At 40.6% G+C, this 25,804-nt stretch overlaps 4 protein-coding genes across 4 annotated transcripts in view; 1 reads left to right on the top strand and 3 right to left on the bottom strand.

Moving 5' to 3' along the window:
* LOC109477218 (cat eye syndrome critical region protein 5 homolog) lies at positions 1–7,804 on the bottom strand. Its single transcript, XM_019778291.1, has 7 exons — positions 7,603–7,804; positions 3,023–3,223; positions 2,614–2,726; positions 2,086–2,205; positions 1,072–1,254; positions 666–851; positions 1–454 (listed from the first exon to the last, which is right to left on the bottom strand). The coding sequence occupies exons 1-7, from the start codon at positions 7,711–7,713 to the stop codon at positions 67–69; spliced, it is 1,302 nt and encodes a 433-aa protein (XP_019633850.1). The 5' UTR covers positions 7,714–7,804; the 3' UTR covers positions 1–66.
* A 1,535-nt stretch (positions 7,805–9,339) lies between these two features.
* On the bottom strand, positions 9,340–12,998 carry LOC109477233 (pre-mRNA-splicing factor ISY1 homolog). Its single transcript, XM_019778314.1, has 10 exons — positions 12,877–12,998; positions 12,511–12,533; positions 12,298–12,349; positions 11,987–12,095; positions 11,736–11,848; positions 11,377–11,438; positions 11,172–11,227; positions 10,899–11,021; positions 10,484–10,613; positions 9,340–10,311 (listed from the first exon to the last, which is right to left on the bottom strand). Exons 1-10 carry the CDS (start codon positions 12,877–12,879, stop codon positions 10,143–10,145), a joined length of 840 nt encoding a protein of 279 aa, XP_019633873.1. The 5' UTR covers positions 12,880–12,998; the 3' UTR covers positions 9,340–10,142.
* Positions 12,999–13,185: 187 nt separating this feature from the next.
* On the top strand, positions 13,186–16,526 carry LOC109477232 (U3 small nucleolar ribonucleoprotein protein IMP4-like). Its single transcript, XM_019778313.1, has 9 exons — positions 13,186–13,301; positions 13,842–13,950; positions 14,108–14,191; positions 14,428–14,537; positions 14,732–14,864; positions 15,252–15,406; positions 15,723–15,817; positions 16,007–16,080; positions 16,269–16,526. The coding sequence occupies exons 1-9, from the start codon at positions 13,299–13,301 to the stop codon at positions 16,376–16,378; spliced, it is 873 nt and encodes a 290-aa protein (XP_019633872.1). The 5' UTR covers positions 13,186–13,298; the 3' UTR covers positions 16,379–16,526.
* A 167-nt stretch (positions 16,527–16,693) lies between these two features.
* LOC109477208 (coiled-coil domain-containing protein 78-like) overlaps positions 16,694–25,804 on the bottom strand; it is a 10,680-nt gene continuing 1,569 nt past the window's right edge. The window contains exons 2-16 of the mRNA XM_019778277.1: positions 25,090–25,321; positions 24,032–24,864; positions 23,501–23,668; positions 21,825–21,917; positions 21,314–21,430; positions 21,038–21,172; positions 20,386–20,545; positions 19,835–19,989; positions 19,416–19,582; positions 19,158–19,284; positions 18,888–19,044; positions 18,477–18,635; positions 18,076–18,173; positions 17,800–17,861; positions 16,694–17,612 (exon numbers count right to left, since the gene is read on the bottom strand). Coding sequence (XP_019633836.1) covers positions 17,465–17,612; positions 17,800–17,861; positions 18,076–18,173; positions 18,477–18,635; positions 18,888–19,044; positions 19,158–19,284; positions 19,416–19,582; positions 19,835–19,989; positions 20,386–20,545; positions 21,038–21,172; positions 21,314–21,430; positions 21,825–21,917; positions 23,501–23,668; positions 24,032–24,864; positions 25,090–25,288 — 2,778 coding nt within the window. The 5' untranslated portion in view covers positions 25,289–25,321 and the 3' untranslated portion in view covers positions 16,694–17,464. The remainder of the gene's footprint in view (positions 17,613–17,799; positions 17,862–18,075; positions 18,174–18,476; positions 18,636–18,887; positions 19,045–19,157; positions 19,285–19,415; positions 19,583–19,834; positions 19,990–20,385; positions 20,546–21,037; positions 21,173–21,313; positions 21,431–21,824; positions 21,918–23,500; positions 23,669–24,031; positions 24,865–25,089; positions 25,322–25,804) is intronic.

Genomic DNA, 25,804 nt, shown 5'->3' with positions numbered 1-25,804 from the left:
GTGATATAAGGAATACAAATGAAGTTCTTAAATAAATACTTTGAGCCAACAGAAACCAAACCTTTGTTAATGGCTACTCTCTATCTTGAAGATCATGTCTATTGCAACATCTACATCTTCTGCTTCATACGCGGGCTTCTTCAGCTCAGGGTCGAGCTTAAAGTCTCTATGTACATGTCCGTTATGATTGGCTCGGTACGCGTTGCGTTCCTGGGTCTCCTCCATGTTGGGTCGGTACACGCCCGTGTGAACCAGGATGGATTCGCAGGCCTCGCAGCCGAGCACGTCCGGTACGTCCTCGCCGACCTCCTCCACCACCGCCGTGACCGTCCCCTCCAGTTCCACCTGTCGTAGCGCCTTCTGAGCCGCCTTCTTTGCCCGAGCCTTTGCTACTTTCTTCTGCAGATACTTGTTGAAGAGGTTGGCACCGTAGATATCTGCCTCAGGATTGTCACTGTTTAAGGGAACAATACAGACATTGTAACCTCTATCACAACATGTACCATCTCTCACATATTGAATCTAAGGTCCTGTAGGACACAGTATCCTAAAAAGTCAAGTTATATTGTACTTTTCATTTCTCTCCACATTCAATGAAATGTACTTAGCAACCATGTAGCTATGCAAATGTTCACATATTGGCTGATCACACCCTGGCAACTTACCCAATGGCGTAAATAGTCCTGACTTGTTTGAGGCCCAGTTGTTGTGCCTGGGTCTCCACCACGTGCTCGGCATGGTGGTAGGTGAGGTCGCTAGGCTTCCCAATCAACCCTGTGTACTTCAGTTCTTTTCCTGTAATTTTGTTGTACACCGACTCAAGACACTGGAGAAACATGCCGTGACCAAACCTGAAAGAGTAACAGCTTCATGTTAGACTGGTGTGAGAAGTAACATATTTTTTAAAGATTTATCAAAAGTGCTACAAGAAAAACAAACTGTACCGTTTTATCCAATCACAAGATCATGGAACACCAGAAAAGCACTTTTTGTTTCTCTCTAAATAGCACAATAAGTTTCTTAAATAAAATTAATATCAAAAAGATTTAGGGAAGAGTTCTTGACCCTGACCTTGGCATGGGAGCCTCAGCCATCCACATCAGGTCCATATTGCAGGCCAGGAGCGGCATGTGTGGGTCGGGAACCTCCTTGGGAAGGTAACATGGCCGCCCGTCTGTCAGCAGCACATCCAGGATCAGCTGCAGGTGGGTCTCCCACCTCACCGGCTCACCAAACAACACCACTGCCTCGATTCTGGGACACAAAGCAGGACATTAGACACTGTTCACTAAATAACACCCCTGCATTGATACTGTGGTAAAGGTGTTAAACACAGTAAATGAATGGCTGTGTATCAGATCTATATAAGATCTACACTAGTACATTGGCACAGTAAATCAATGACTGTGTATCAGATCTATATCTACACTTGTACATTGCAACTTGAAGAAGAAAATACCATGTATCACATGTTTAGATACAAATGTAAGCAATGATTAACACAGTAATGCACATTGCTGTTTTCCTTAATGAGGGTAGTCTGATATTTCATATTTAAAATTCCTCTTGGCCAGTAAATTCTCCAATACCGGGTAGTCTTAAATCAGCACTGTTCAAATCAGACCAATTAAATGGTAGCAAATGTACAGGTCACACAGTGGACTTTGTACAGTCACTGAAGGTTACAATCCTGATAGTAGGGACTTGAAGTATTTACTAAAATCACAAGACCTGAGAAACAAGGACGGGTCATCTTGATCCAGTACATCCACAGTTTAAATTAACGAAATCTCTGAAGTGAGACGACCTAAATACCACAGGAGTCATACAGGGCAGAATAACAAATAACTGGGGTCACCTAGTTCAGCGGCCCCATACCAAAATTTGCCCCTCAAAACTGCTGAACATTGTGGAAGAAGTGTTTTCTATGTAAATTGAACTCAGCTACCAATAGAAGCATGATTGACTGCCTTTACTGACGGTTAAAAACCTTAAGTGCCCCATACTTTCAACCCCTCACCTAATAGCCACGACAGCATTAAACCTACACTGAGACTTGGTAAGATAGGCACTTGAACAACTCACCTTGGAAAGTACTGCTCGAAGGCACAAGGAGCATGTTTACGCCGCTTGTGGTCAACCATGTCCAACAGGGGGAATCTGTTCCGTAGAGTGTTTACATCTGTAACCTTCGTAAAACCCAGACTGAGAGAAAAGTTAAGGGAACAACAGGAACCAAAAGGTCTATTTGTTTTACGTCACAATATACAAGATACAACGTTATGTTTTGAAAACAGGCTGATATTATCAGTCTGTTTTCAAAACATAAAATGACAAGCAATGGAGGTGCCATAAATCTAAGTAACTGCCATAATCTGCCTTTCCATGTTTTGCAACAAACAAAATTCTGGTTGAAAATGAATGTTGTAAATTAGATAGAAGTTTGATACAAGAAGCACTCACAAGGTATTGCTTATACATGTTTTACTGAGTACCAGTAATACCTCTTCACAATTATGACACTCTGGGAGTATACAACTTGTAAGCATTGTATATAGAAATCAAAACTGAAAGTAAGTTAAAGATAAAAGACAGTTCTTGATGAAAGGATACTTTTTGGCAATTTCGATGATAGGTCCCTGCCCTGACACCAGGACGTGTTTGTCATGGAACTGCCTGAACATCTTGAGTGGACTGTGGGACAGAACTACCTGCTCTGGATCCACCTGGGGAAAAAGCATAACATCAGGTCATTCAACTTGGGAAAAAAATTGCATAACAGATTGTGATGACCTTGAGAGAGGATTTAGGGTTTGCACATATCAGAGTGAGACTTTGATCGAAGAAAATTTTGAAATTCCTCTAAAACTAGTAAAAGCATACATAATGACTTTTGCTACTGTCTACATTATTACATTACAAGGTCACTTTTTAGGTCACATTGGTTATCGTGTTGTTTAATCCTGAGATACAAAATGAAGACAAATAATGTTCCAGTGGAGTATAAAAGCTGACTTCTCACCTGCACATCAAGAAGTTCGGACAGTTGGCGTGCCTTGTTCTGGCGTAAGGTATTGCCTGCGTTGGTTACAAAGACTACTGGCAGTTTGAACCGGCCTTCACCGTCCACAAGTTTGGAGAAGGCTTCTTTAGCAGCAGGGATGGGCGTTCTTCCACGTGTGAGCACGCCATCAATGTCAAACAGCAGCCCGAAACGGGGGTCCTGGAAAGGAAGGAAAAAGACAATATCTTGACTGAGTTTTGACAAAATTGATGGGAACTGTTGACAACTGAATACATGTACTAGTACTGTAGTACTCAGTTCAGTAGAAGCTGTGTCATTATGCTATTTTGCTTGAAACAATTGACCTGTTTTAACTTAAATGACACATAAATTTTGTAAACGAAGACTACTACTTGAAGTTGAGTGCATTATGTACAATGTTGAATGTAACATTAATGGTGATCATCGTCATGTATGTTTTCTTCAGCCAGAGTGTGGCTCAGTCCGATCGCCAGTGTGTCACTGCCTTTCACTGAGGAACCAGTTGTGCATGTGAAATGGAATCAATTTCTGAACACTTTCATTCGTCTCAGAAAACTGATTTTAAAACAACATATTTTTAGCATGTTGCTGGGACAGATCCTACTAGTATCAAGATTCAAGGCTGAAAGTTGGCAAATTCTGCAGAGCTTATGAGAGGTATAGATAGGCTGCAATCTGGCAGACATGGGCCATAAAATCTTACAACACGTCAGGGTAGTTTGCCCTCATACCAACATTCCAATGAAGAATATATAGCCACCATGACAGCACATCATCATGTATTGACCTTGTCCTATGTGTACATAATGTGCACCAGATGTACTGACAATCAGTACCAGTACTGACTAAATAATGCTAGTACTACATGTATTTAGTACTTAAATTATCATTGAGTTGACTCTTTTCTATACTTATTTCATTATCAATGGTAGATACTTTTCTAACCTCCTTGATACACAGTCTGTAGTGGTGAGAAAAAACAATTTTAGCCAGAACCTTTGGTTGCAAACAATTTGGTACCATTTGCCTTTTGGTTTTGGTATTCATTTTAACATTTGCCCTATTGATATTCTATGTTTTGTTGATTGCAGACCAACTGGTTACTTTTCTTGGCAAGCCCAGCTGAAGTAAGTAGGTAATGGGTGGGTAATACAGTACTGCAGGTAAGCCGAGGTACGGGAGGTGGAGAGTTTCCCGTGCGGGAACTGTGCCATGTAAGAGGCACAGTTCCCGCACGGGAAACTCTCCACGTAGAGGTACGGACCCCGAGCCGGTTGTCGTTATCAACCGGCCGTTATCAACTACGTTATCAATAGCACTGTCCATGCACAGCACAGCACTTACTCGTAATTGTCTTCTTCGGACATTTTTTTTGTACCATAGAATAACAGGCTTTTTATGTGTGTGTGTGTGTGTTCTACCGAGTTTCAAGACTATTATTACAGCACAAAGATGTCCATAGAAGTCATAGAAGACGCACTCGTGATTACGTCAATCACTCGACGTTTTTAGAATTTTGCTTCAAACCAGGCTAGGGGCGTTGTTTTGATTCCAGGCGGTTCAATCGAAAATTGGTTGCACCTGTAGTACAACTAAATGGTCCAATTCCCGTTTGTGTAATGTGGTGAAGTTCCCGTCTGTATATCGGCCGTGAAGTTCCCGTACGGGGTCCGCAGACGGACATTATTTGTCACTGCTGGTGAATTTCCCGTACGCGAAATGTCGACTAAAAGGTCCAATTCCCGTTCGTGTAATATGGTGACATTCCCGTCCGTATATCGGCCCCAAAACACGCGCGCGCACGGTCAGCCCTGAGTGGTGAAGTTCCCGTACGGGACTTAGTCTTTCTAGGTGGAGAGATTCCCGTAAAGTGGGAAATTCTCCACCTCCGTGGTAGCCCTGAGTGGTGAAGTTCCCGTACGGGACTCGGCACTGCTAGGTGGAGAGATTCCCGTAAGCGGGAATCTCTCCCCCTCCGTGGCACAGTTCCCGCACGGGAAACTCTCCTATTCCCGTGACCTAGCTTAGCTCAGTACTGACAACTGTTACAGGTCAGTGACCTGGGTGGAATTTTCCATGACTGGGTATTCACCAGACAATATACACCTAGCAGCAATAATGACCAACCAAAAAGACTGGTGTTGTCTGCCTGGAGCACATACTGATGAGGAAAACTAACTTACTTTTACATGTACTTCAGTTTCCAAAGAAGCAAGTTATCCTACATTACACATCATTCATGTTGTGTTGTGTTGTGTACACGTAAGACATTTGTATATTCATGAAAGTCCACCAAAGAAGACATGAAATAATAGTGTGAAAAACCAGCTTTACATAGCATAAATTTTACATCACAATCTATCAATGCTCACAATGGTGGTTAGAATTAGTTTTAATATGCCAGACAATTAACTTCCTGCCAGGTAGCACAGAAGGGACAATAGCATGTTGGCAAGGATACAAAATGCAACACAGCCCCTGCATCTGGCCATGGAATCCCTGTCTTTGTCAAACTTGCTACCCACAACAGTTCTTAAACATAAGCAAACTTCTTAAAACACTTGTTAGGGAATGATATATAACTACATGTGTTACACATGTAGACCCTTCCAACAATTTGCATCCCTACTGAGACATCAAACACCTTTTCTCCTTTGTCCTTGTGCTACCTCTCTACTTGGGTTTCTCTATATGTGGTCTGGCCCTTTTCATACTACTCAGGTGTCAAGAAGCTACAAATAGCCCGGGCACCTGACCAAGCTCTGACCTTTCTTCTCCAGTGTACAAATATTGCAACACGAAATGGGCCCACAGCGACTAGGAAAATAATGAGGATCAGAATGAACCCTAGTAACCTTGGTCCCCTGAAACATTGTTACGTGCAACTCAGCACATACACAGTAGGGCAGCACTGCCTCAGTGCCACTTGAGTGCTACAGGATCATAAACTTAACCAAGGACATTTCCATTTAATGTCCTTGACTTACTACTAGTATGTTCTCTCCCTGATGTTACAGCCTTTACTTTACACATATTTTGATAAAACTCTGTACTAGTACCAGGTAGTTTGCTCCCAATCATTTTGAATGCATGGATATCATAACCTGTGCAGTGACCACTTACTCACACTTCAATTTGAAAGGTATGGACATTCTACAATGTAGTTGTGTGAGTACAATAATATTGCATGCATGTGTAAAGCATGTTTTCTCAGAAATTGGAGGTCTGTCTCCTCCCTGATGAGTCTGTCTCCTCAGGCTCAGGCCAGTTTGTTATTCAGAAGGACCAACTTGCATGTACAGGCAACATTTAAAAATTTTAACCAACACAGATCACACCAGAGAGTACAAAACCTGTGGACTAGTGGTAACTGTGGTAAATCATAAAGATGGCAAAGAATGGTCATTGTCAAGTATTCATGACAAGACTTTTTGCCACAGTCTGACCTACATATATGATTTTTTTCATATCATCCCACCAACGGGTTCTAATCTTCCTCTACAAATACGTGTTATGATCATGCATGCTTCTTTAGTCAACAAATTATGCTCAGGGCTGGCACTTCTGACCATGTCATGTATGTTTCAGTTTCATCAAGCAGTATAGTGACTAATGTCCTTGATCCTCAAGATTTGGGAAGTTTGTACAACAATTCATGACGTTAACACATTGACCAAGGACATTATAATTATTATAATGTCCTTGCTAAGACCAATTACCAACCCTTTGTTTCAGTAGTACTAGTACTGGGTGCCCTTGGGATTTAAATGTTGAGTACAAATTGTCTTGGATTTTCATACTGATCAAATTTATGCAGGAAAGTCTGCTACCTGCAGAACTGTTGCGTCATGCCCTGTTCTAAACGTTAACATAAAGTACACACGAAATGTCAACACGGTATAAATATTGGGGTTACATAAGAGGCACGTGAACAGGTAAGAAAGAAATGCCCGGTAAAGATCTACATAATAAATTGTACACGGCACAGCACAGCGTGAATTAAATTTACATGACAAAATGGCTCCACCATTCTGGGAAGCCTGTTACTAATTTTACCAGGAAAATTTACAGTCAAACATTATCAACATCCAGGAAACTGACGATCAGTTCCGCAATCTAAAAGGAGGAAATAGTATATATAGTATATCATATTTTACTGGTACCCCCATATGTACTGATCTTTTTGTGTATTTTGTATATATTAGTTTTTTTTACTGATCTAGGCACTGGGGAAAAATGCGCGGAGTTTCACTCGCGCGCTGTCAAACGAATCCTGTCAAACCAGTTGGGCCCGGTTTACTCAAGGAAATAACGCTTTTTCTGCGATCGTACCGATTGTCCAAAAATTCAATATCATAAAAACAATACAGTATTCGACAACAAGACTCTGTGTGGATGGATACAAAATCATTAGTCTGAATTTGAAAATCTATCACCGAAAGTTTAGGAAGAAAATCTGGAAATGATTTGACTTTGCAATATTTTTTTTTTGTGCCCACTGACGACACTCGTACACAAACGATCGCCCTTCAAACAGCCGATATCTCTCCACTTACCTGTGGTATATGATGCGTAAATCTTCTACTATTCCTGTTTCTATTTCTCTCGCAGCGTAGAAGCCTCACTCCGTCTTGTATAAGACGAGGAAATTGGGTTCTTGTTGCCATTTTTCCACCGGCGAAGATGTGATCAACTCTGGACCAAGCCGGACGCCGGAGTTTGCGTAAGCCGAGTCACCGGACGGTCTACCCGCAGCTCTCGAATTTAAACCAATCATAGAGCAGAGTCTATATTTGTCCTCAGATCTCATTTGTTACTAATTGCAAAATACTAGCTGATGGTTGGTTGTAACGGTTTAACGTGCGGGAAAATGTAAATTAGTCGCTCGATCAAAATTGACCAATCAGAACGATCAAAGATGGGGGTGTGCCTGGCAGATGGACCAATCAGAATGCGAATACGTGGACTACGCCCATGCAGGACGTGACGCACGGGTCCCGTGTGAGTTCGAAGGCATCCTGCTCTAGCCTTTGCTCCAGGCTTTTCAGAGATACTTGTGTTACATTTTTTTGCTAATAACGTATCATCCCCGCTTGATACAACATGTTGATAGCCCGTATTTTCTTAGACTACTTCTAAAACATTCAGCAAAATGACAGCAGTGCGTAATAAAAATGATAAAATATAGTACTGGTTATGTCAATATCCACAGACAAGTCTGCCTACATAGGCTTTCTCCAAGACCCTCAGGCCTGTTTTGGCCAGCGACATAACCGCTGTTATTATCCGGTATGACGTATGTGTAAAGAGGCCTGACGTTATCAGGATGGCCTGTTTTGATCACAGCAATGACACAGTATAGTAAGGTAGCCTAACGCAAATTTGTGACGTGGTACTGCAGTCCTCCTAGGTTTCACTGTCTCAAACGTGGATGTTTTAAATATGGTCTCATCATCAGTCATGTCCTACTCCTAGGTGTGGGTTGCCAAACCACAGAGGCCAAGGCTGTTGACATGCTATGTAAAAGGGCAACCATGCTGGGATTGTTGTCATGGATTATTGCCAAGTGTCAAGTCACGTACACCCAAGCTGCCATGTGTGTCTGTTTTAAAACTTGCATGAAATTGCTGTTCCCTTGGAAACCACCATCTGAACAAAACTGCAATGGGGAATACGAATAGTATCTTTGCCAACTAAACACATTTACAAGCAAAGTTTCAAATGTAATCTCGATTACAAGTGTGTATGAAAATTGGACAGAGAGTGTAGCTCTAAGTGTTGTTCACAAGCAAAGGTCATCAGTACCAGTGACCTTCACCCATTTTTGTGCGGTCATCAGATAATGTTAGACTGGGCTATTGATGTCATTGTCATTTAGCTATTGTGTAAGTACGTTAAATGCAATGACATGTTAAAAAGTTAATTTCATACTAATAATCATAAAGGTTCAATCATTGAGTTGAGTTTTGCAGCCAGATAAACACAATTTTAAAAGTCACTTTTATGATCTCTCCACAAGCTGCTTCTGTCTTCAGCAGGAAACGGGCTACACATGTCCCTCTGGGAGTCAAAGCTTCCCTTCCTTTATGCCCAGATACCATTCAGAAAAGATGAAAAGAGAGCAGCAAAGGGCAGTAGGTAATAGATTCCTTCCCAATAAGAACTTCACTATATGAGGCAGACATTTTGCTCTAGCCTTTTGCCAGAGCTCCCTTTACTGGCTAATGGGCTATTTTGGATGTTGGTAGTACTAAAGTAACAGCAGTACTGTATTTGCCAACAGCAGTACTGTATTTGCCAATTTGAAAAGCATGTCTTTACTGTAGTGAACATTGTATGAAAACAAGTAGATTCACATGTGATCTATTGACCAAAGTACATGAATGTGCACCCTGGTTAAGGCCAGATATATGAAACTTTGGACTCTGCTATTTGCTGAGTAGGTGAAAGGTAAATAACATAACTTTCAAGCTGTTCAGTTGTAACCATTCAATTGTATTGGCAGAGAATAATAAACAAGTAACGTTAAATTTTAAGGAGAACATTGCAAGGAGAACAGTTTTTCAGGCATTTGAATACTGCCTGGTACATTTGTAACTTTATGGAACAGTTGAAGGTACCACAAGGATAATTCATACCATTCGTTTTCTTTAATGGTATGGGTACTGTATGCTGTTTTCTCCTTTGTGTCAATATTCAAAATAAACTACTAGATGTACTACTACTAACATTACTCCTACAAAAATGGAATGTTGACATTTCTTGTCAAGTGTCACATGCATCCACTTGCAACACTGACATTTCAAGGATGTTGACCACAGCACAATATACAGAGCTAATGTTTTTCCACCTTAGAACATCATAAGTACGTCATACATACTTTGCTGGTTAGTAACAAAGGTCTTTCTTGTTTGTTTTCGTACTTATGCATGCAAGAATATTATTGAGGCACCAGTCTTCAAGTTGAAGTCTTCTTGCTTAATCACATTTGTGTACACTACATTACACCATATTATTACTTCATTATGAGAGCATTATAAAAATAATTTTTACAAAATATCTGTCCCAGTCCATGACACCACCTAGCCTATGGTTTTTACAGTCCCATGAGTGTTTTTGCTTCCTTGCTCTGCTCCAAGAGTGAGTCGCTGGCATATTTCTGTAGAAGTTCCATCTTCTTTCTTCTGAGAAGGGCCTCCTCTACTTCCTTCTGTGAGGGAACTGGTACGTGGGCAATGAACTGCTGCTGACCTTCCTCTGTCTCCCTGTGTAGGGGCAGTAGTACATTGTAATCAGAAAATTTGAAAGAAGCATTGATTGATACAGAATACATGTTTAAATAGAGAAATTTAAATACCTTGAGTATGGGCAGAACTGCATGCAATGCACCCATACATACTGACAATATGGCACTAACAAAGTTTAGCTGTTTCATACATTTTACTCTCCCCTGTTTCCTCCTCATCTGACTCCTCCTCCACAGCATAGATGTCCTCCTCCTCCTCAACATCCTTCAGCAGCCCTGCCTCCTTCTGGGACTTCCACTCAGCCACAGCCTCAGCTACAACTGGAGTCACAAATACAGATCAACTTTAAAATGAATGCTGCACTTTAAGTAAGTTACTTGACTACTGTAGAGAGAGACTGTAATACTGTACATACACAAATTGTTTCGAAAAACATTTTATAAATGACAGTTGCTTGTGAATGTAATATGGTTTGCTGCTTCTATCATACGTTGTCTGTGTTGTACTTCTACACTTTCTTAATCAGCTCTACTGCCTAGAAAATCTATGTATGATATACTAAGAATACATGAATAAAATAGTTTTGCCTGATACTAGTATCTCACCTTCCTTCTCCAGGTCTTGTTCCAGTGGGACCAGCACACCATCATCTTCATCACGGTACCCATAATAGTCTGCATCCACCTCCTTGTACAGCTCTGCTCTTGTTCTTCTGGGAGGGGCTGGGGCTAAAAAAGAGGGTGGCACAACATTTTTAGTACCCAGTGTCTCAGTCTGTACAAAATTTAAGACTACAGCATGGTAGACTTCTAAAGTGGTGTTGATAGAAAGACAGTAACAAGATAAAAGTAAAACAGTTTGTCTTTCATGTGACTTACGTTCTTGTTCAAAAAGTTCTCTTACTCCTGGAAGGTCCTTTGCAGCTCCAAAGTATCTAAAGCAAAAACCGAGGAAAATTTTTTTACAAAGAATAATGTGCCAGAAAAAAATCCAGTTTTTTAGCTAAAATCAATAACCTTCGGGCAAGCCAAAGGTAGATGTAAAAACAAAATATATGTCTAAACATAGTAAACTGTCACATACTTGTATCCTCTATTACCAGGGACTTCTTTCCCCTCCTGGTCCAACATCTTTGGTCCAACTCTCTGAAAACAAAATGAACAACAGAAACTTACCAAAAGGGGCATCTTTAAGGTTAACTTTTTAACATAACTACATGTACAAAGTCACACAGTAACATGGATATTTACCTCAAGCAGAACCTTCTGCCTTATAGCGTTCACCATACTACCGGTATTATTGTGAGGTGCAGTGCTTACTATAACGGACATGAGGACCAGCCAAATACAGTAAGGAAGCATTAGATCTAGAAATTGTTGTTACATTCAAAACATAGATAGATAACAGAGATCACACAGACAAGAGATACCACAAATGCCTACTTCATAGTCAGGACCCCCTAGCTCCTTTATTCTTTCCTCCCAGTGCTTCTTCTCCCTCAGTAGCTTGTTGATTTCATCATTCAAGTCTCGTATCCGAAATTCACCCAGACCCGCTAGAAGACAAAAGAAATGTTTGGTTATTGTAATATGCTACCAGAACTCTAGGTTCATGTACTTTAAAGTTCTAAAGACTTATTTTAACAGAGCTATCCTATCCAGACTAATAGAGTGTTTGTCCATTTTTTACTTACCATTCTGGATTTGTGATACTTTCTTAGCAACCTCTCTGATAATCTGGTGTCTCCACTTTTCTGCTTTCCCCAAATCATTCTCTTCCGAAGCAAGGAAGGGTCTTCTCTCCTGTTGATGACCAAACATTAGCATATTAAAATTTTCATAATATTAGGTATAAGCAGAAATCTTTAATATGTCATTGCTTTCATTATTAGAAGCAAGAAGGTTACCTCCTTGTTAGAAGAGACCATAGTGTGACGGTGAGTACATGTACTGGGTAAATTGAGAAAACTAGATTTTCGTAATAACATATGGTGTCCTTTTTCACCTTGACTTTTCCTTGATCCATCTGCATGTTCCGCCATCTGGCCAGAGTTGTCCTGAAACATACATTTACATTACAATAAGGATTTTTATTCTTAAAAGTTAACGTTATTACGGTTATACATTAAAGATGACTTTGATACATGTTGATAAAGATTCCATAGGAAATAACAGCATAAGACATTAAAGGTATAAATTGTTACATTTGCTGACTTACATGGCCTTTTCTGCATTTCTCGCCTGGGAACAAGAGAAAGAAAAGTTTTTAGCAACATGTGTATGATGTGTACGATGTATCAATGTTACTTAAATCCCCCAAGAAAATAAAGATAACTACAGTCTAAGACAAAATTGACTCTATGAAATATGCTTCTAAAACATGTGTACCCATAATTTCCTATGACAAATTAATAATTTGGAAAAGAAGATGCAGCATGTCGCATGTCTGTGCAACAAAAAATTATTTTCGCCCCCCTCCCACCTTCACTTTTTTTAAGGTAGACAAACATTATTACCGGGAAGAACAGGCCAATTTTCAACATTGTGAGTAGCTACACAAACCTATATCTATCTTTACACTCACCATGTTGTTGGTGTTGGGTCAAACAAAGTAGATAATGCAATATTTTCTTCCGTTCGTTCGCAGATCGCACTTCGCAATCCAAACGCCCAGTGAAAACAACGGCTGTAAAGCAAGTTAAATATTTTAGCGCTTGGATTCGAGTTACAAATAAAAATTCTAGCAGATATTTTTGGCACGTTGATGGCCCAAATATGACAAGAATTGCTTGCAAATAATTTTTACATCAATTATTTATATTGTTTGATGTATTTGAACCAGTTCTGCTTTGATTTACTACATGATTTGGTGAAAGCAAGAAATCGTATTTTTCTATACAAATTAGAAGCTATGTTTCTGTGAAACACATGGTGTAGGAGTGTGTGAACAGAGGGATCCGGATTTTCTGCTGCAGAACGCGACATTTTTCGCTGTTAATCAGAGTCATGGTGAGTATTATCATTACGTCAACTTATAGTTTATGACTTAGACTGATAGTCAAGTCAGTATTCATGTTATAATTTCTCCTGCTGTCTCCAGTACCGTCGGACATGGGGTTATGTGGGGAGGGGGGCACACCTCAAGTCTGACTAGTCTATCCCAGTCTATAAATTTTTGAAGACTTTAACTAGTTAAGATTTTGAAGCTGTGTATGGCAAGCCAGGGACGCTTGGAACTAAAACACAACCAGAATATAGATATCTAGTCCAAACAGTGTCCACAGCAATCCACATGAGATATAGTAACTAACACTTACATAAATTATGCAACAATAATAACTGTTTAATAAAGTTTAATAAGAAGTTTATTGCAAATTTCTGCCCGAAGTCTAATTGCAAATAACATGGACAAAAGAACGTTGAAACAATAAAGGCACTCAGATTTCTGATTGATGAAGACTAGACCAAAACTAGTACAAGTACAACATAGTAATGATCAGTGCTTATAACGTTATAACGTTATAACATATTCCCTCATTACATTTCCAGTTACGCCGCCAGGCTCGTCTACGTCGTGAGTACCTGTACAGGAAGTCCATTGAAGACAAGGAGAAAACAATTCAGGAGAGGAAACAACGGCTCAAGAGAGCACTCGATGGTCAGTGATGGTGACTTCTCCCAACAATTTATTTTATGATACAATGTATAGCAACTGTCAGCAATACATGTGTGAATTTCTACTTTATCAGCCTCCTACTCGTACAGTTTTAATCTAGGTGTCAAAAACTTTGTATTGTTTCCTATCCATCCAACAGAGAACAAGCCCATCCCGACAGAGCTGAGGAAGGATGTAAAAGAACTAGAGAAAGCTCTCCAGTATGACGACCTGGGAGCAGAAGGTAAAGCACACTAAATTATGTAAATACTAGTATATATATGTTTTAAAATCATGATTGATGCACCAGGTATGTCAAAAACGTGATGTTAGCTTAATGTTATTACAAAGAGTGACTTGCATGTTTAGAAGTAGAAGTCATATTTTTGCATCTGACTCGTTGAGATAACTGTTATACTTGGTAGATGTAGGTATCAAAGTTCTAACTATGTGAACATCTGCTGCACCTGTCTCCTACAGCTGAGCAGGACCACATGGATGATGAGTACAGGTGGGCAGGTGTGGAGGATCCCAAGGTCATGTTAACCACCTCCAGGGACCCCAGCTCCAGGCTCAAACAATTTGCAAAGGTGAGCAACATCACAGGGCAGGTGTCTATTTTCAGTATTTATTTAAAGTTACTAAGTACTCAGACATACTGAGTCTGTGCCAACTCATTACAGTTCTGTGTTATAACACTATTAAAATGTGAGTTCCCCACAAATTCATGTATTTGTCACAGTTCTGCTCATTACATCTTGGTATTCATTGTCATTTCATACAGGAAATGAGACTAGTCTTCCCCAATGCACAGAGGTTAAACAGAGGTCATTATGAACTGGAGCAGCTGGTGGAGGCCTGCAGAGCTAATGATGTCACAGACTTTATCATCCTCACAGAGCACAGGGGAGAGCCAGGTAAGAAACTGCATGGGTCATACTTACCGCTACCTGCTTGCTTTCCATTCTACAAGAACAGGTACAGCTGTAGGTCTATTTGTATTCTTGAATACTTGATATTACAAACAGTTATCTATGGCATGATGAAAGCACATACAAAACATTTGTAACATGCACAAAAAAATCTGTGATAAAGATGGAACCATGAAATCGTCTTGGATGGTATTCTTGAGAAATCGTTTGAAGTTTTCTCCCTCCAATTATACATGTTTGATCCATGTATGATTTTAAGGCTAAGGACCGTGCTGCCTGGCGGGAAAAAAATGAAGAGGAGCAAGGGACTAGTTCTGGCATTTAGGCAGGCAGTTGGATTATTTTTCATGGATTTTGCTTATTTTAAAACAGATGGAATCATCATCTCTCACCTCCCACATGGACCCACGGCGTACTTCACCCTGATGAACACCGTGATGAGACATGACATCCCCAACATCGGCACCATGTCAGAACAGTACCCACATCTCATCTTCAGCAACTTCTCATCCAAACTCGGGGAAAGGGTGAGGGATCATGGTCATACAAGAGTTACTGTGTAGTGTGCACAATGTGTTCGTATGTACATGATGGAGTGTAACCTCCCTGCTGAAGTAGAGTTAAGCACCAAATTTGTATTGCATATGGGGTTATAAAGCATGGAAGCATAGACTAAATGTGACTAATTACATGCACTTTCTATTGATAACAACTGGTGGTGATGCTGTCAAAAAGATCCATGATATACACGGTACATACATGTTGCTTAATATCTTTCCATCGAGATATGCTAAGATTAAGCATCTGGACAAATAATTATTGTAAGATTTCTTTATGTTGCAGGTGAAGAGTATCTTGAAGTACTTGTTCCCAGTACCTAAGGAGGACAGTCGCAGGGTCATGACTTTTGCTAATAAGGAGGATTTCATCTCCTTCAGGTGAGAAGTCATATAGGAGACTTTACACTGGCTTAAGACATTTCTAGCATGGAAACACTAGAACTGATGAAACTACATAAATGAATGCACAGGGACTAGAAATCGTAGCCATACTGATACACATGTACCTCAGACCTCAGAATCACGTTACTATACCCTGGTGTATTGACTTCCACTTTCTGTTCCCAGACATCACGTATACAAGAAGACTGACCACAAGAACATTGAGCTGCAAGAAGTAGGACCAAGGTTTGAAATGAGATGTACGTATTAATGTTATATTTATCATGGCTGGACAGTTATTAGATGTGTGACTGTGCTTCAGATTTTGAAAAACTTTTACTCAATGTAGATTAAGATATAATAAAAACATAGAAGGTAAACATTGACATACTCTAAAGGAGAATGTTGCAAGTACAATCTTATAAATTTTGTTATTCTCTCCCACCAGTGTACTCCATCAAGCTGGGTACACTAGACCAGGTAGCAGCAGCTGACACTGAGTGGCAACTACGCCCCTACATGAACACAGCCAAGAAGAGGAAATTCCTAAGTGACTAATGATATACTAGTACCTGCAAAGGGTATAGAAACACTGATAATTTTTCTGATCCCATGTTTGTCTTAAGTGACCAAGTAGCCCACTGTCAATTAATGTGTACACTTTATTTCCATATTTCATGACAATACATCTTCATATACAAACTTCTTTCTGTATTTTCTGTATAATATATTCTATTATCTATATGAAAATAAAGATTACTGAAGTACAAGAAATATTTTTTACAACAATCATGTACATGTACATTTACAAACATTGAGAAGAGTGGCATTAATAAAATATCTTTTGGAAAGGCTACCACACAACTACCTCAGAAACCTTGGTAGAATTCTCAAACTGGAGAAAAGGACTGGAGAAAGTACTCCTTATCTGTACTACTATGTGTACCTAGAACTTACTAATTTGCCTTTAACTTTTTGAATTTTTATTTGCAATACAGAAGTGCAGTTTTCGAGATTTTTTCTAGAGTTTCATAGATTTCAATTATTAGTGTATTTTTTTAAAAGGCAGTGCACACTATACCTCCAACATCAAGCTACATCAAGTTTTGATATAAAATCTGTGTTTAAAAAAATCTAGAAATAAAAGCATTTGGTGCAGATTATAATTATATTCATTGCACATGGCAGCCAGATGAGGCTTTGTTCAGGTATAAACGAATTTCTAAAATACATATTGCAGACAGCTTCATGCACACATTTTCCTACTTCAACAGAGACTTACTACATGAAACAAACAATTACGTATACAGCACAGCAGATCGATGCAAGCCCATCCAGTTACTAGTACTTCTAGTAATAATGACTTGGTAGTCCTCTCTGGTAGACATAACAATTACATGTTTCTAATTATAATTGGACCAACAGACAAACACTTAAGACACAAAGTTTTTAAAACCTTTAATATCTAAACTATATTTGTCCCCCTCACTGCAACCCTAAACTAATAAGCTTGATTTGGACCTGCTTCACATGTAAAGCTAAACTGTGTTACATGGAAGGGAATACCCTGTTGGGTGTCACTCCAGAAAAATGAATCGAAACAAAACAAACTCTTCCATTCTGAGCAACTGACCCAGGCAGGCACTAGGAGGATGTGTTTGCTCTATTGTGACCTCTCCGTCTAGGGTAGTACTCAGGGTCTGCGGAGTCCAGGTACGGTCCTGCACTGCCCTGTCTGGTGCCAGGCTCCTGTCCCAGCAGTTTACGCAGACGCACTATCTCCTGCTTGTACCTTTATCATCAAACAAGGACAAGGTGTATCTTCAAAAAACTAGTTCAAGTTTTTAATTCCTTTAAAGAAAAGTAAAAAGTTTTCACAATAAGAGCTTGCTGTGAAATGTGAAAATAACCTACAAGAACATAGATCGAAGAGTTTGTGAAGGATGAGTATTATTCATTGTAAATAATCGTGTTCTCACCTGACCAGATGTTTGTCAATGTAGTCCTGTGCTTCTGATAACTGAGACTCCAGCACAGATACCTACAGGGGAACAGTCATCAAAGAGCATGTATTAAGCCACACAATGTATTCTGAATTGAATCATGCTACTTATACATGTAATACAAGATACAAAAGGTTAATTAGCCAGGAATTAAATTGGAGAAAGGGATATGATACTACAATAGACAACATTTACTACAGATTTCAGAACTACAAGTACTGTTGATATGTTACTTTTATGTCCAGTTCTGACCTTAGTTTTCATCCTGGCATTGTCAGTCTCCAGTTCCTGCTGGGTGTTCAGGGCAAACTCTCGCAGCTGTTTCCTCACCGAGGACCAGTCTGTGGGGCCTACATGGGTAAAAACTCACTTGATAACCAACTGCAGAAATAAATTTTCCCAATGACTTCAGACACTCAGAAAACGGTTCTACAAGTAGTGCATTCCACATATGGAATGCTCAGTTTGGGATCTAGTATTTGAAAATGTAGTGTAAATTTTAGTACAAACAATGTAATACCTACCAACTTCTAAAACAGTGAAATGCTTAAGGTACATGCTTCAGAACTATTCCCAGACAATAAACTTCAGTTCAAGCGTTCAGTGCATTCTAAAGTTGACTTTTGTAACAGTAGTCACATGTTTGTTCCTACCTTTCCCTTGAGGTTCCTGTATGGTGACATTTCTAGGTCTGGCTGCTGCCCTCTCTGCCTCAGCTCGAGCGTCCTGCAGTGCCCGGCGCAGGCGGTTCAACTCCACGGTCTGTGCTGCATGCAGCTCTCTTTCACCGTCTGACAGCTGGAGGTCTACATCTAAAATCCAAGTTTCAAAAGAGAAAATCACAAATAGGAGTCAAAGACTGCCAAATGAATGTCAGACAATTTATAGCCAATGCTTGGGGATGCTTGTTTTGTATAAAGTAGTCTGGCAGTGTATTTTACAGTTTGGATTGCTAGGGGACCTACTGTAGAACACCCCACCCATCAGCATTTAGATGTGATCAAGATACTTTATTTCCTTGCCACCAACTTGTAAGTAGATTTTTTAGAGTTAATCCCTCTCACCTGACAGCCCCAGGTCAATCTCCAGGCTCCTGCCACCTGCCAGCACCTGTTCGCGCAGCTGGCTGTAGGCAACCAGCAGCTGCTCATGCTTGTTGGCCATCTGTTTAGCCTGCTTCTTGTACATCTTGGCTGCCTGGCTGAGTTGCTCCTCACGGGCCTAGAAACACCATGACATGATGAGATGTGATAGAACTGGCACAGAGCTGTCCTTGGTGCTACATGGCTATCACACAGGTTAATGGATAAGTTATGTTTTGAAGTTCTGCTTACCTTGTAAGCCTGTTTAGTGTCAGCTATCATGGCATCGATGTACCGTCTCATGTCCTTCAGCTGTTGTTGGTTGGGTGGGGCCGTCCCAGCAGAGGTGTCAATGTACTCCCCTATGTCCTGCACATACCTGACAATACATAGAAGCTGGTGAGAAACTTTGACAAGATTGAAAGATAAAAAAGACATATTCTGACATTTTCTTCCTTGTCCTTTTCCATTAAAAACAATATCGAAGATCTCTAGAATTATTTTCCTGACCTGATAAGTCTTGTCCTGTACTCAGAGTTCAGGTCCTTGAACTGCTGCTGTGCCTTGCTGTGTTCTATCTCCAGCTGTCGCTGCTTCCCTTCCGCCATGATCAGTTTAGCCGCGGTCTCTCCCGCCTTCCGCTGGGCCTCCCGCGCTTGAGCCTGCGCTTCTTGTAACTTGAGGGATACCAAACAATAAATCAATTAATTTTGTAAAATTCCAATTTAGCGGGGAACCAGTGCCAGCTTGAAGGTGTGGCAGGCATGGTAGGATGGTAAATGTTACACAATCAGCATGATTTTTAAACATAGCTGCTATAACATCTTAAAGTCTACACTCAAAAATACAGAATCGCTTGAAGCCAAACAATATGGTACAGATGCAAGGCAAACTACGATGAAATTTCCAGATTTCTCATCCTGTCTTACCTCTCTCCTGAGTTTCTTGAGCTTGCCCTCCAGCTTCTCCTGGTCCTCCTCATACTGAGCCTTCATCCTCCTGCGATCCTCCTCCATCCGCTCCCGCTCTCCAAACAGGTTCTTCTCCATCTGCTGCCTGTCCTCCTCAACACCCAGGTAGCTGTCTGAAAATCACATTAGTATGTTCACTGTCTGGATATCTTTCAGGATCTTGGCATTTTTTACTATATATCATTAAATTTTAGGCTAAGAAGTTGCGAGTGAAATTTCATGACATTTCATGACATACATGTAGAAGTTGCAGTTTTTTTCAGGGCCATAGGCTACACAACAGACTGATGATCCATGAGGCAATATTTTTTGTCTGTGACAGCAATAGCTGATACCCTAGTATTGTTTTAGATTATGAAAAAGTGATCTCAAATATTAAAGCATCATTCTTGCCTTTAGATATCATTAACCTACTAGTACATATAAACCATAAAGAATTAAAGTGTTATAAATTACATCATGTGATGCAGGACATTCTTGACCCTGTGCTGTGTCTGTACCTCCCCTACCTTGTGGCTTGTGAGTGGACAGCCGTGACACGACATGCCGCAGCCTGTCTATCTCTGCTGTCAGCTCCCCCTGTACAGGCCGGCCGTGGGACGTGGCATTCACCAGGTTCAACAGCTCCATCCCCAACTCCTCATTCCTCGCCTTCTCCCTGTCATGTTCCTGTTCAGGACAGAACCGCCATGTAGTAAACAACTACTAGTAAGAGTATGAGTAACCATTGTTAGCCTCCACCAGGCCTTTCTACGGGAATACGGATCGTAGAATTCGGCAAAAAAGAGAATCAAATTGGCCAAGCTAGGGAGTCCGGCTGCGGGGAGGTAGTTTCGTTCCCTCAAACCCCAAGTTAGCCAAAACTCCCCCGGCAAATATTCTCTTATATATAGCCAGCGTAGTTAGTCTGGTAGAGACTAAACCATTGTTACAAATCTCTTCTGTTGGATCAAGAGTTTTTAGCTCTATTAGTGATACATTGCCCATTAACTTGAAAATTTGCTTCAAATCCATACTTGCAGTGTATGAGGGAAATACATGTAAGTGACTGGGTATATATGACATTTTCAATCACCAATGTAACAAATAAAAGAGAAATCATTGTTTTCATAATCCGTAATGCAATAGAAAACACTGTGTCACTGTCAAAGTGTCACTGACTTTGGTTAAGGCCAAGTAGTTAGTCTTGAGGATGATGTACTCATCAGCCAACTCCTTATGGTCCTTCTCTGATGTACGCAGGCGGTCATGAGTATTCCTCAGGTCACGCGCCACCTTGTCCTTCTGGAGGGTCACCTGGGAAAAAATTCATACGGCTTTGAACTTGAAGATAAATTATTCCTGTACACATGCAAATTTGGCAGACACTTTCATGGTTTAAGTTTAAAGAAAAAGACTGACGAAATACAGCCAGTCTAGAACAGCTTTTGTCTTTACCTCCATAAGCTCATTCTCCAGTGTGAGGACCTTGTTCTTTAGTTCAAAGTTTGCAGCTTCATAGTCCTCCTGGATACGGTTATTCTCAATCTGCAGGTCAACCAGTGCCTTGGACACCTGGGCAATGAAGAAATCTCACCATTAATATATGTAGTTCATGTACATGTATATCAGCAGATTCAGCACACTGGTTATTCTAGGAATGGGGTATGAAAAAAAAGGAATGGGGTATGAAAAAATCTGGGAAATCGAAAGCAATGCTGTGCTACCATTGAAGAATTGCATAACAAATAGAGACAGAACTTTTCAACTAATATGTAACAATAATGATAACTTGAAAGTGATGGCTTCAAGTTGAGCTTTCTGACGTAAAATGACTTTGAATCACAAGGAAATCTTATGTCACTATGACTTGAAAACAGTTTAATCTACTCTTAAAAAGGACATATTGATAGACATCTTTTCCATACTTATTTTAGTACACTTTAAATAGAGTGAATATAGAACCTACTTGTAGTTTCTCCTCCTCACTGAAGATGAGTTTGGAGGACAGGTCTGTACGTGATCCAGCCATCTGATTCAACTTGGACTGCAGCTGCTCCACCTAGCAACACATGGTGGCATTACAATACAAATGTTTAGTTTCACAAACTAAAAAAGTGTGCATTTTCCATAAAACCAAAACTTCCGGTAGTACCCTAATTTAAACTAGACATCATACAATAACATTCAAACAAAATTAGATATTCATCTATCCATGCATTTGCAAACCAAAGTGTAGTGATTTATTCTGATCATAAATCTGCCCTTACTATCATTAAACCTTCCTACACGTAGCTGGATTAACAGCAACATTCCATATTCTGAACAACTAACCTAATTACATTTCAGCTTTTCAGTACAATTAGAGTTAAAAACAGAATACCCCCCGTGCTTACCACCACTAATGAGACCAACAAAGTACCTTGTATCCGTTTACAATAGAGCGAGCCAGCTTGCAAGACAACACAAATCCTTATTTACACGTGATGATAAAGACTCGCACACATCTAAATCATGCAGAAATCTACAGTAATCCACAGACTTTTGCATCTTTTGAATGGGAAATTTCTACCTGTTGCCCATGGCCATGACACCATTTATAACCACCTGCTATGTCAACAGCCATGCACGTAATCACAGAGGACATCAGAATTTTTGACCCCATTATTGAAACACTTACTTCATCCCCAGAAACAATCACACGAACCAGTATTATTCAGAATGGATCAAGTGATACCTTATTGTGATATTCTCCCATGTCTTTTCTCTCCAGGCCTCCCCTCATGGCTACTGTGTTAGTGTGTGGCTCCCAACTCGTTTAGCGAGTTGCCATGCCACTAAACAAACTAACTGTGTCTCCAAAACCACCTGGCGATACAGTAATTTGCTTGTGTGTTCTCCGGTAACACACCTCATTAAGGGCTGTATTGTTATCAGGTCCTTGGCAGGTATATATGCAGTCCAGTTGCTGTAGCTACTCCCTCAGGAAACAGTCATACTTTTTAAGCCTTCAGGTATGTACTGTACATTTTGCTCTCTTTGTGGGAATACAAGGGATTGTGACAAGTGGCAAGTACTTGGTAATGAATAGAAATAGATCAGTTTACTTTACTTTGATTCAAAATCCTATGCCCAGTAACAAAATCCCTACTGCACATTGCATTTCCTTGCATTTGAACCATGCAGCCATGGTTACAAAGTATGAGCATGACCATGAGTTGTGTTTCAAGTCCCTTGAGTGGTCACTACAGACAGGTTGGATTCCTACAGCGTACGTGTACGTTAAGGCCTAGGAAAAAAGGTTATGTTTCCTGTTTCCAGACCCACCCTAGAAAAAAATGCCAACCTTAACCTTTTTTTGGGTGGATCCCTGCAAATGACATAAATGTTTCAAGCTGATTGATTTCTAGCTCCATGATCTGACACCTGAGTGATTGTACATTGGTTTTCCAACATTGATATTGAAACTATAAGTGTCCTCATGCAAGTTTCACTTTGTAAATTTGAAACTGTATTGTATAAGTTGGATCACTATATTGAGATCGCCAAGTCTAAGAAAAAGATAATCCCTATAGCTACCTACCAACCATATTTTTATCAGGACTGAAACAGGAAACACAACATTTTTTCCTAGGCCTAACTAACCTTCTGGTACAGCCTCTCGTTCTTGTCTCTCAGCTGCAGGTTGTCTGTGGTAAGTTTCTTCAGCTCGTCCCTCATCTCATGCAGCTGTAGCGCCCTCCCGTGGCCCTCCTCATAACCCAGCTGCTCCTGTAGGCTCAGGATACGTGCACGCATCTGACACACCAGCCCCTGCAACAGTTTAGTCAGTCAAACAGATTGTTATGTACATTTTGTACATGTACCTTGGACGTACGTTTCCAAAATATTACGCATTTTCCCTTACAGTCCTGAGCTCAGTAGTAAGGAGCTTTAGTTACACATCCAAATTTAGATCAAATAATCCTAACCCTTGAGCAAACACATAGAGAAAGTGAAAAAACAAGATTAATGACAGAACTTAATAATACACATAACCACTTCAAAAGCTCTGTTGCTGTCAAGGTGAATAATACTATTACAATACGTTGTATGGTGTATCTATAAATTATGCATGTAATTTTGTCACAGAGTAACAAGCTTAAATCTGAGACCAAGCAGCTTAATGTTCAGTACCTGCGCAAGGTGGTCATTCAGGATGGGGAAGTTCTTGACTTGCGACAGTTGTGCACACGACCGCAGCATGACAGAGAGGCGGTACTGGTCACAGTGTGGAGGCAGATGACACAGCACACGTGTCTTCGCATTGGCCCCGAGTGCGTCCATCATCAGGTGTGTGAGCTTTGAATCGGTGTAGTTGATGACCCTGTCTGCATGCCGGGTGTTGGCCAGCTCTGTAACTAGCTGACTGAAGGCTGTGAGGGACTTGTTGAGGCTCGGCCCCTCCCTCATGCGCAGCTTGGTCGGATCCTCTGCAAGTTTCTCCGCTCCCGGAAGTCGTACCACCTGCAAGATGGAGCGATTTGGAAGGGGACTTCCACCTGTTACCATGGACAGCTCCAGCTGGAACACAGCTGCACTGTACCCCAGAGCCGGTCCGAAATCGGTCACCACATCCGTCCTCCTCCCCCAGCCCTGTCTGAAGTAGTTGGTGGCCTCTGCTGCATTGAAAATCTGGATCTGGTTCAAGCCGGGCAGATGTGGGCCAAGCTGTGCTGTTTCCTTTATAGGGAGGCTTCCACGTTGCTGATTCTCGTTCAGCAGGTCTTTGATAATCTCGTTGTAGATCTCGTACATGGACATCTTGAGTTCCACGTCGTCCTTGCCTCTGCGGTGGCCGTCACGCAGCCCTCCCTCCTCCCTGGGTTTGTCCTGCAGGTCCAGCAGTCTGTTGAAACAGCCGTCGATGGCCAGGGGGACAATCCCAGCCTTGTTCAGGCTGTCTCCTGCCATGGTGTAGGACTTACCAGACTCCGTCTCTCCAAACAGCAACAAGGACACATTGAAACCTGTGAAATCGGTAGGGAAAAGTCACTGAGTAAACAGTGACTCTGACCTGATGTATCTGTCAGTTACTGAAGTTAAAAGACCAATGATATGTCTTGATCACTTTTTAATTTTTACTTTTTAACTTCTGACAGTGTAAAATCATAACTTAGAAGGATATAGGCCAAACAATTTTTGTCCCATATTGCCATCACTGTGATGCTTCTATAATAGGTCAAATCACCCACCTGCTAAGAACAGGTCCAGCAGTGGTTCCAACACCTTGGCATAGACATCGTAGTTTGTGGCATCCTGTCTGAAGAGTGGCTGGAAGCTGAAGGACTGGCCGTCATTACTGGTGATGCGATGGTTTCCTGAGATGTTGAGAGAGTGATGGCCCTCCCCACGTGCCGACGGGCGGATACGTCCAATCACCTCTATGTCCATACTTCAGGTGGGGGTTCTCTCTAATTGAAGAAACTGTAAAATGCATAGAATTTAAACATGTATATAAACTACCTGGGCCTTTCATTTCATTTTATCTTTTTACAATTAGCTTGACATAAGCTACTGTGTTGGAAGGATGGGGTCTTGTGAATCCAACTTTGAGTTTCACAGTGAAGGCAAGTATAACTAGAGTTCCCCGATCTCATACCTTCGCCAAATGATGTTAATCTTTATGACTGACAAATTATAGATTAGATTAGTCCCCCTTGATTTAAGAAATAGGAACCTAATTTTCATGAATTATATCATTTTATCATAATCTCAACCAAAAGACAGTCTTATATTAACAAACAATGCATTCTAGCATTTCCTAATAAATTATGCAAATGAGGTCCTGATTTGAATAAATTATGTTTAATGATGTTCACCTCAACTAAACTTTCAAATACCACAAGTATGAAATTCCAGGCAGTTATCATTACATAATTATAAAACTTTCTCATTAATTATGCAAAT

This window comes from Branchiostoma belcheri, unplaced genomic scaffold (genome assembly GCF_001625305.1).
Source record: "Branchiostoma belcheri isolate BF01 breed outbred unplaced genomic scaffold, Haploidv18h27 scaffold4, whole genome shotgun sequence".
NCBI lineage: Eukaryota > Metazoa > Chordata > Leptocardii > Amphioxiformes > Branchiostomatidae > Branchiostoma > Branchiostoma belcheri.
Note: the sequence above shows the minus strand (reverse complement) of the source record. Positions and strands in the feature narration are given on the sequence as shown.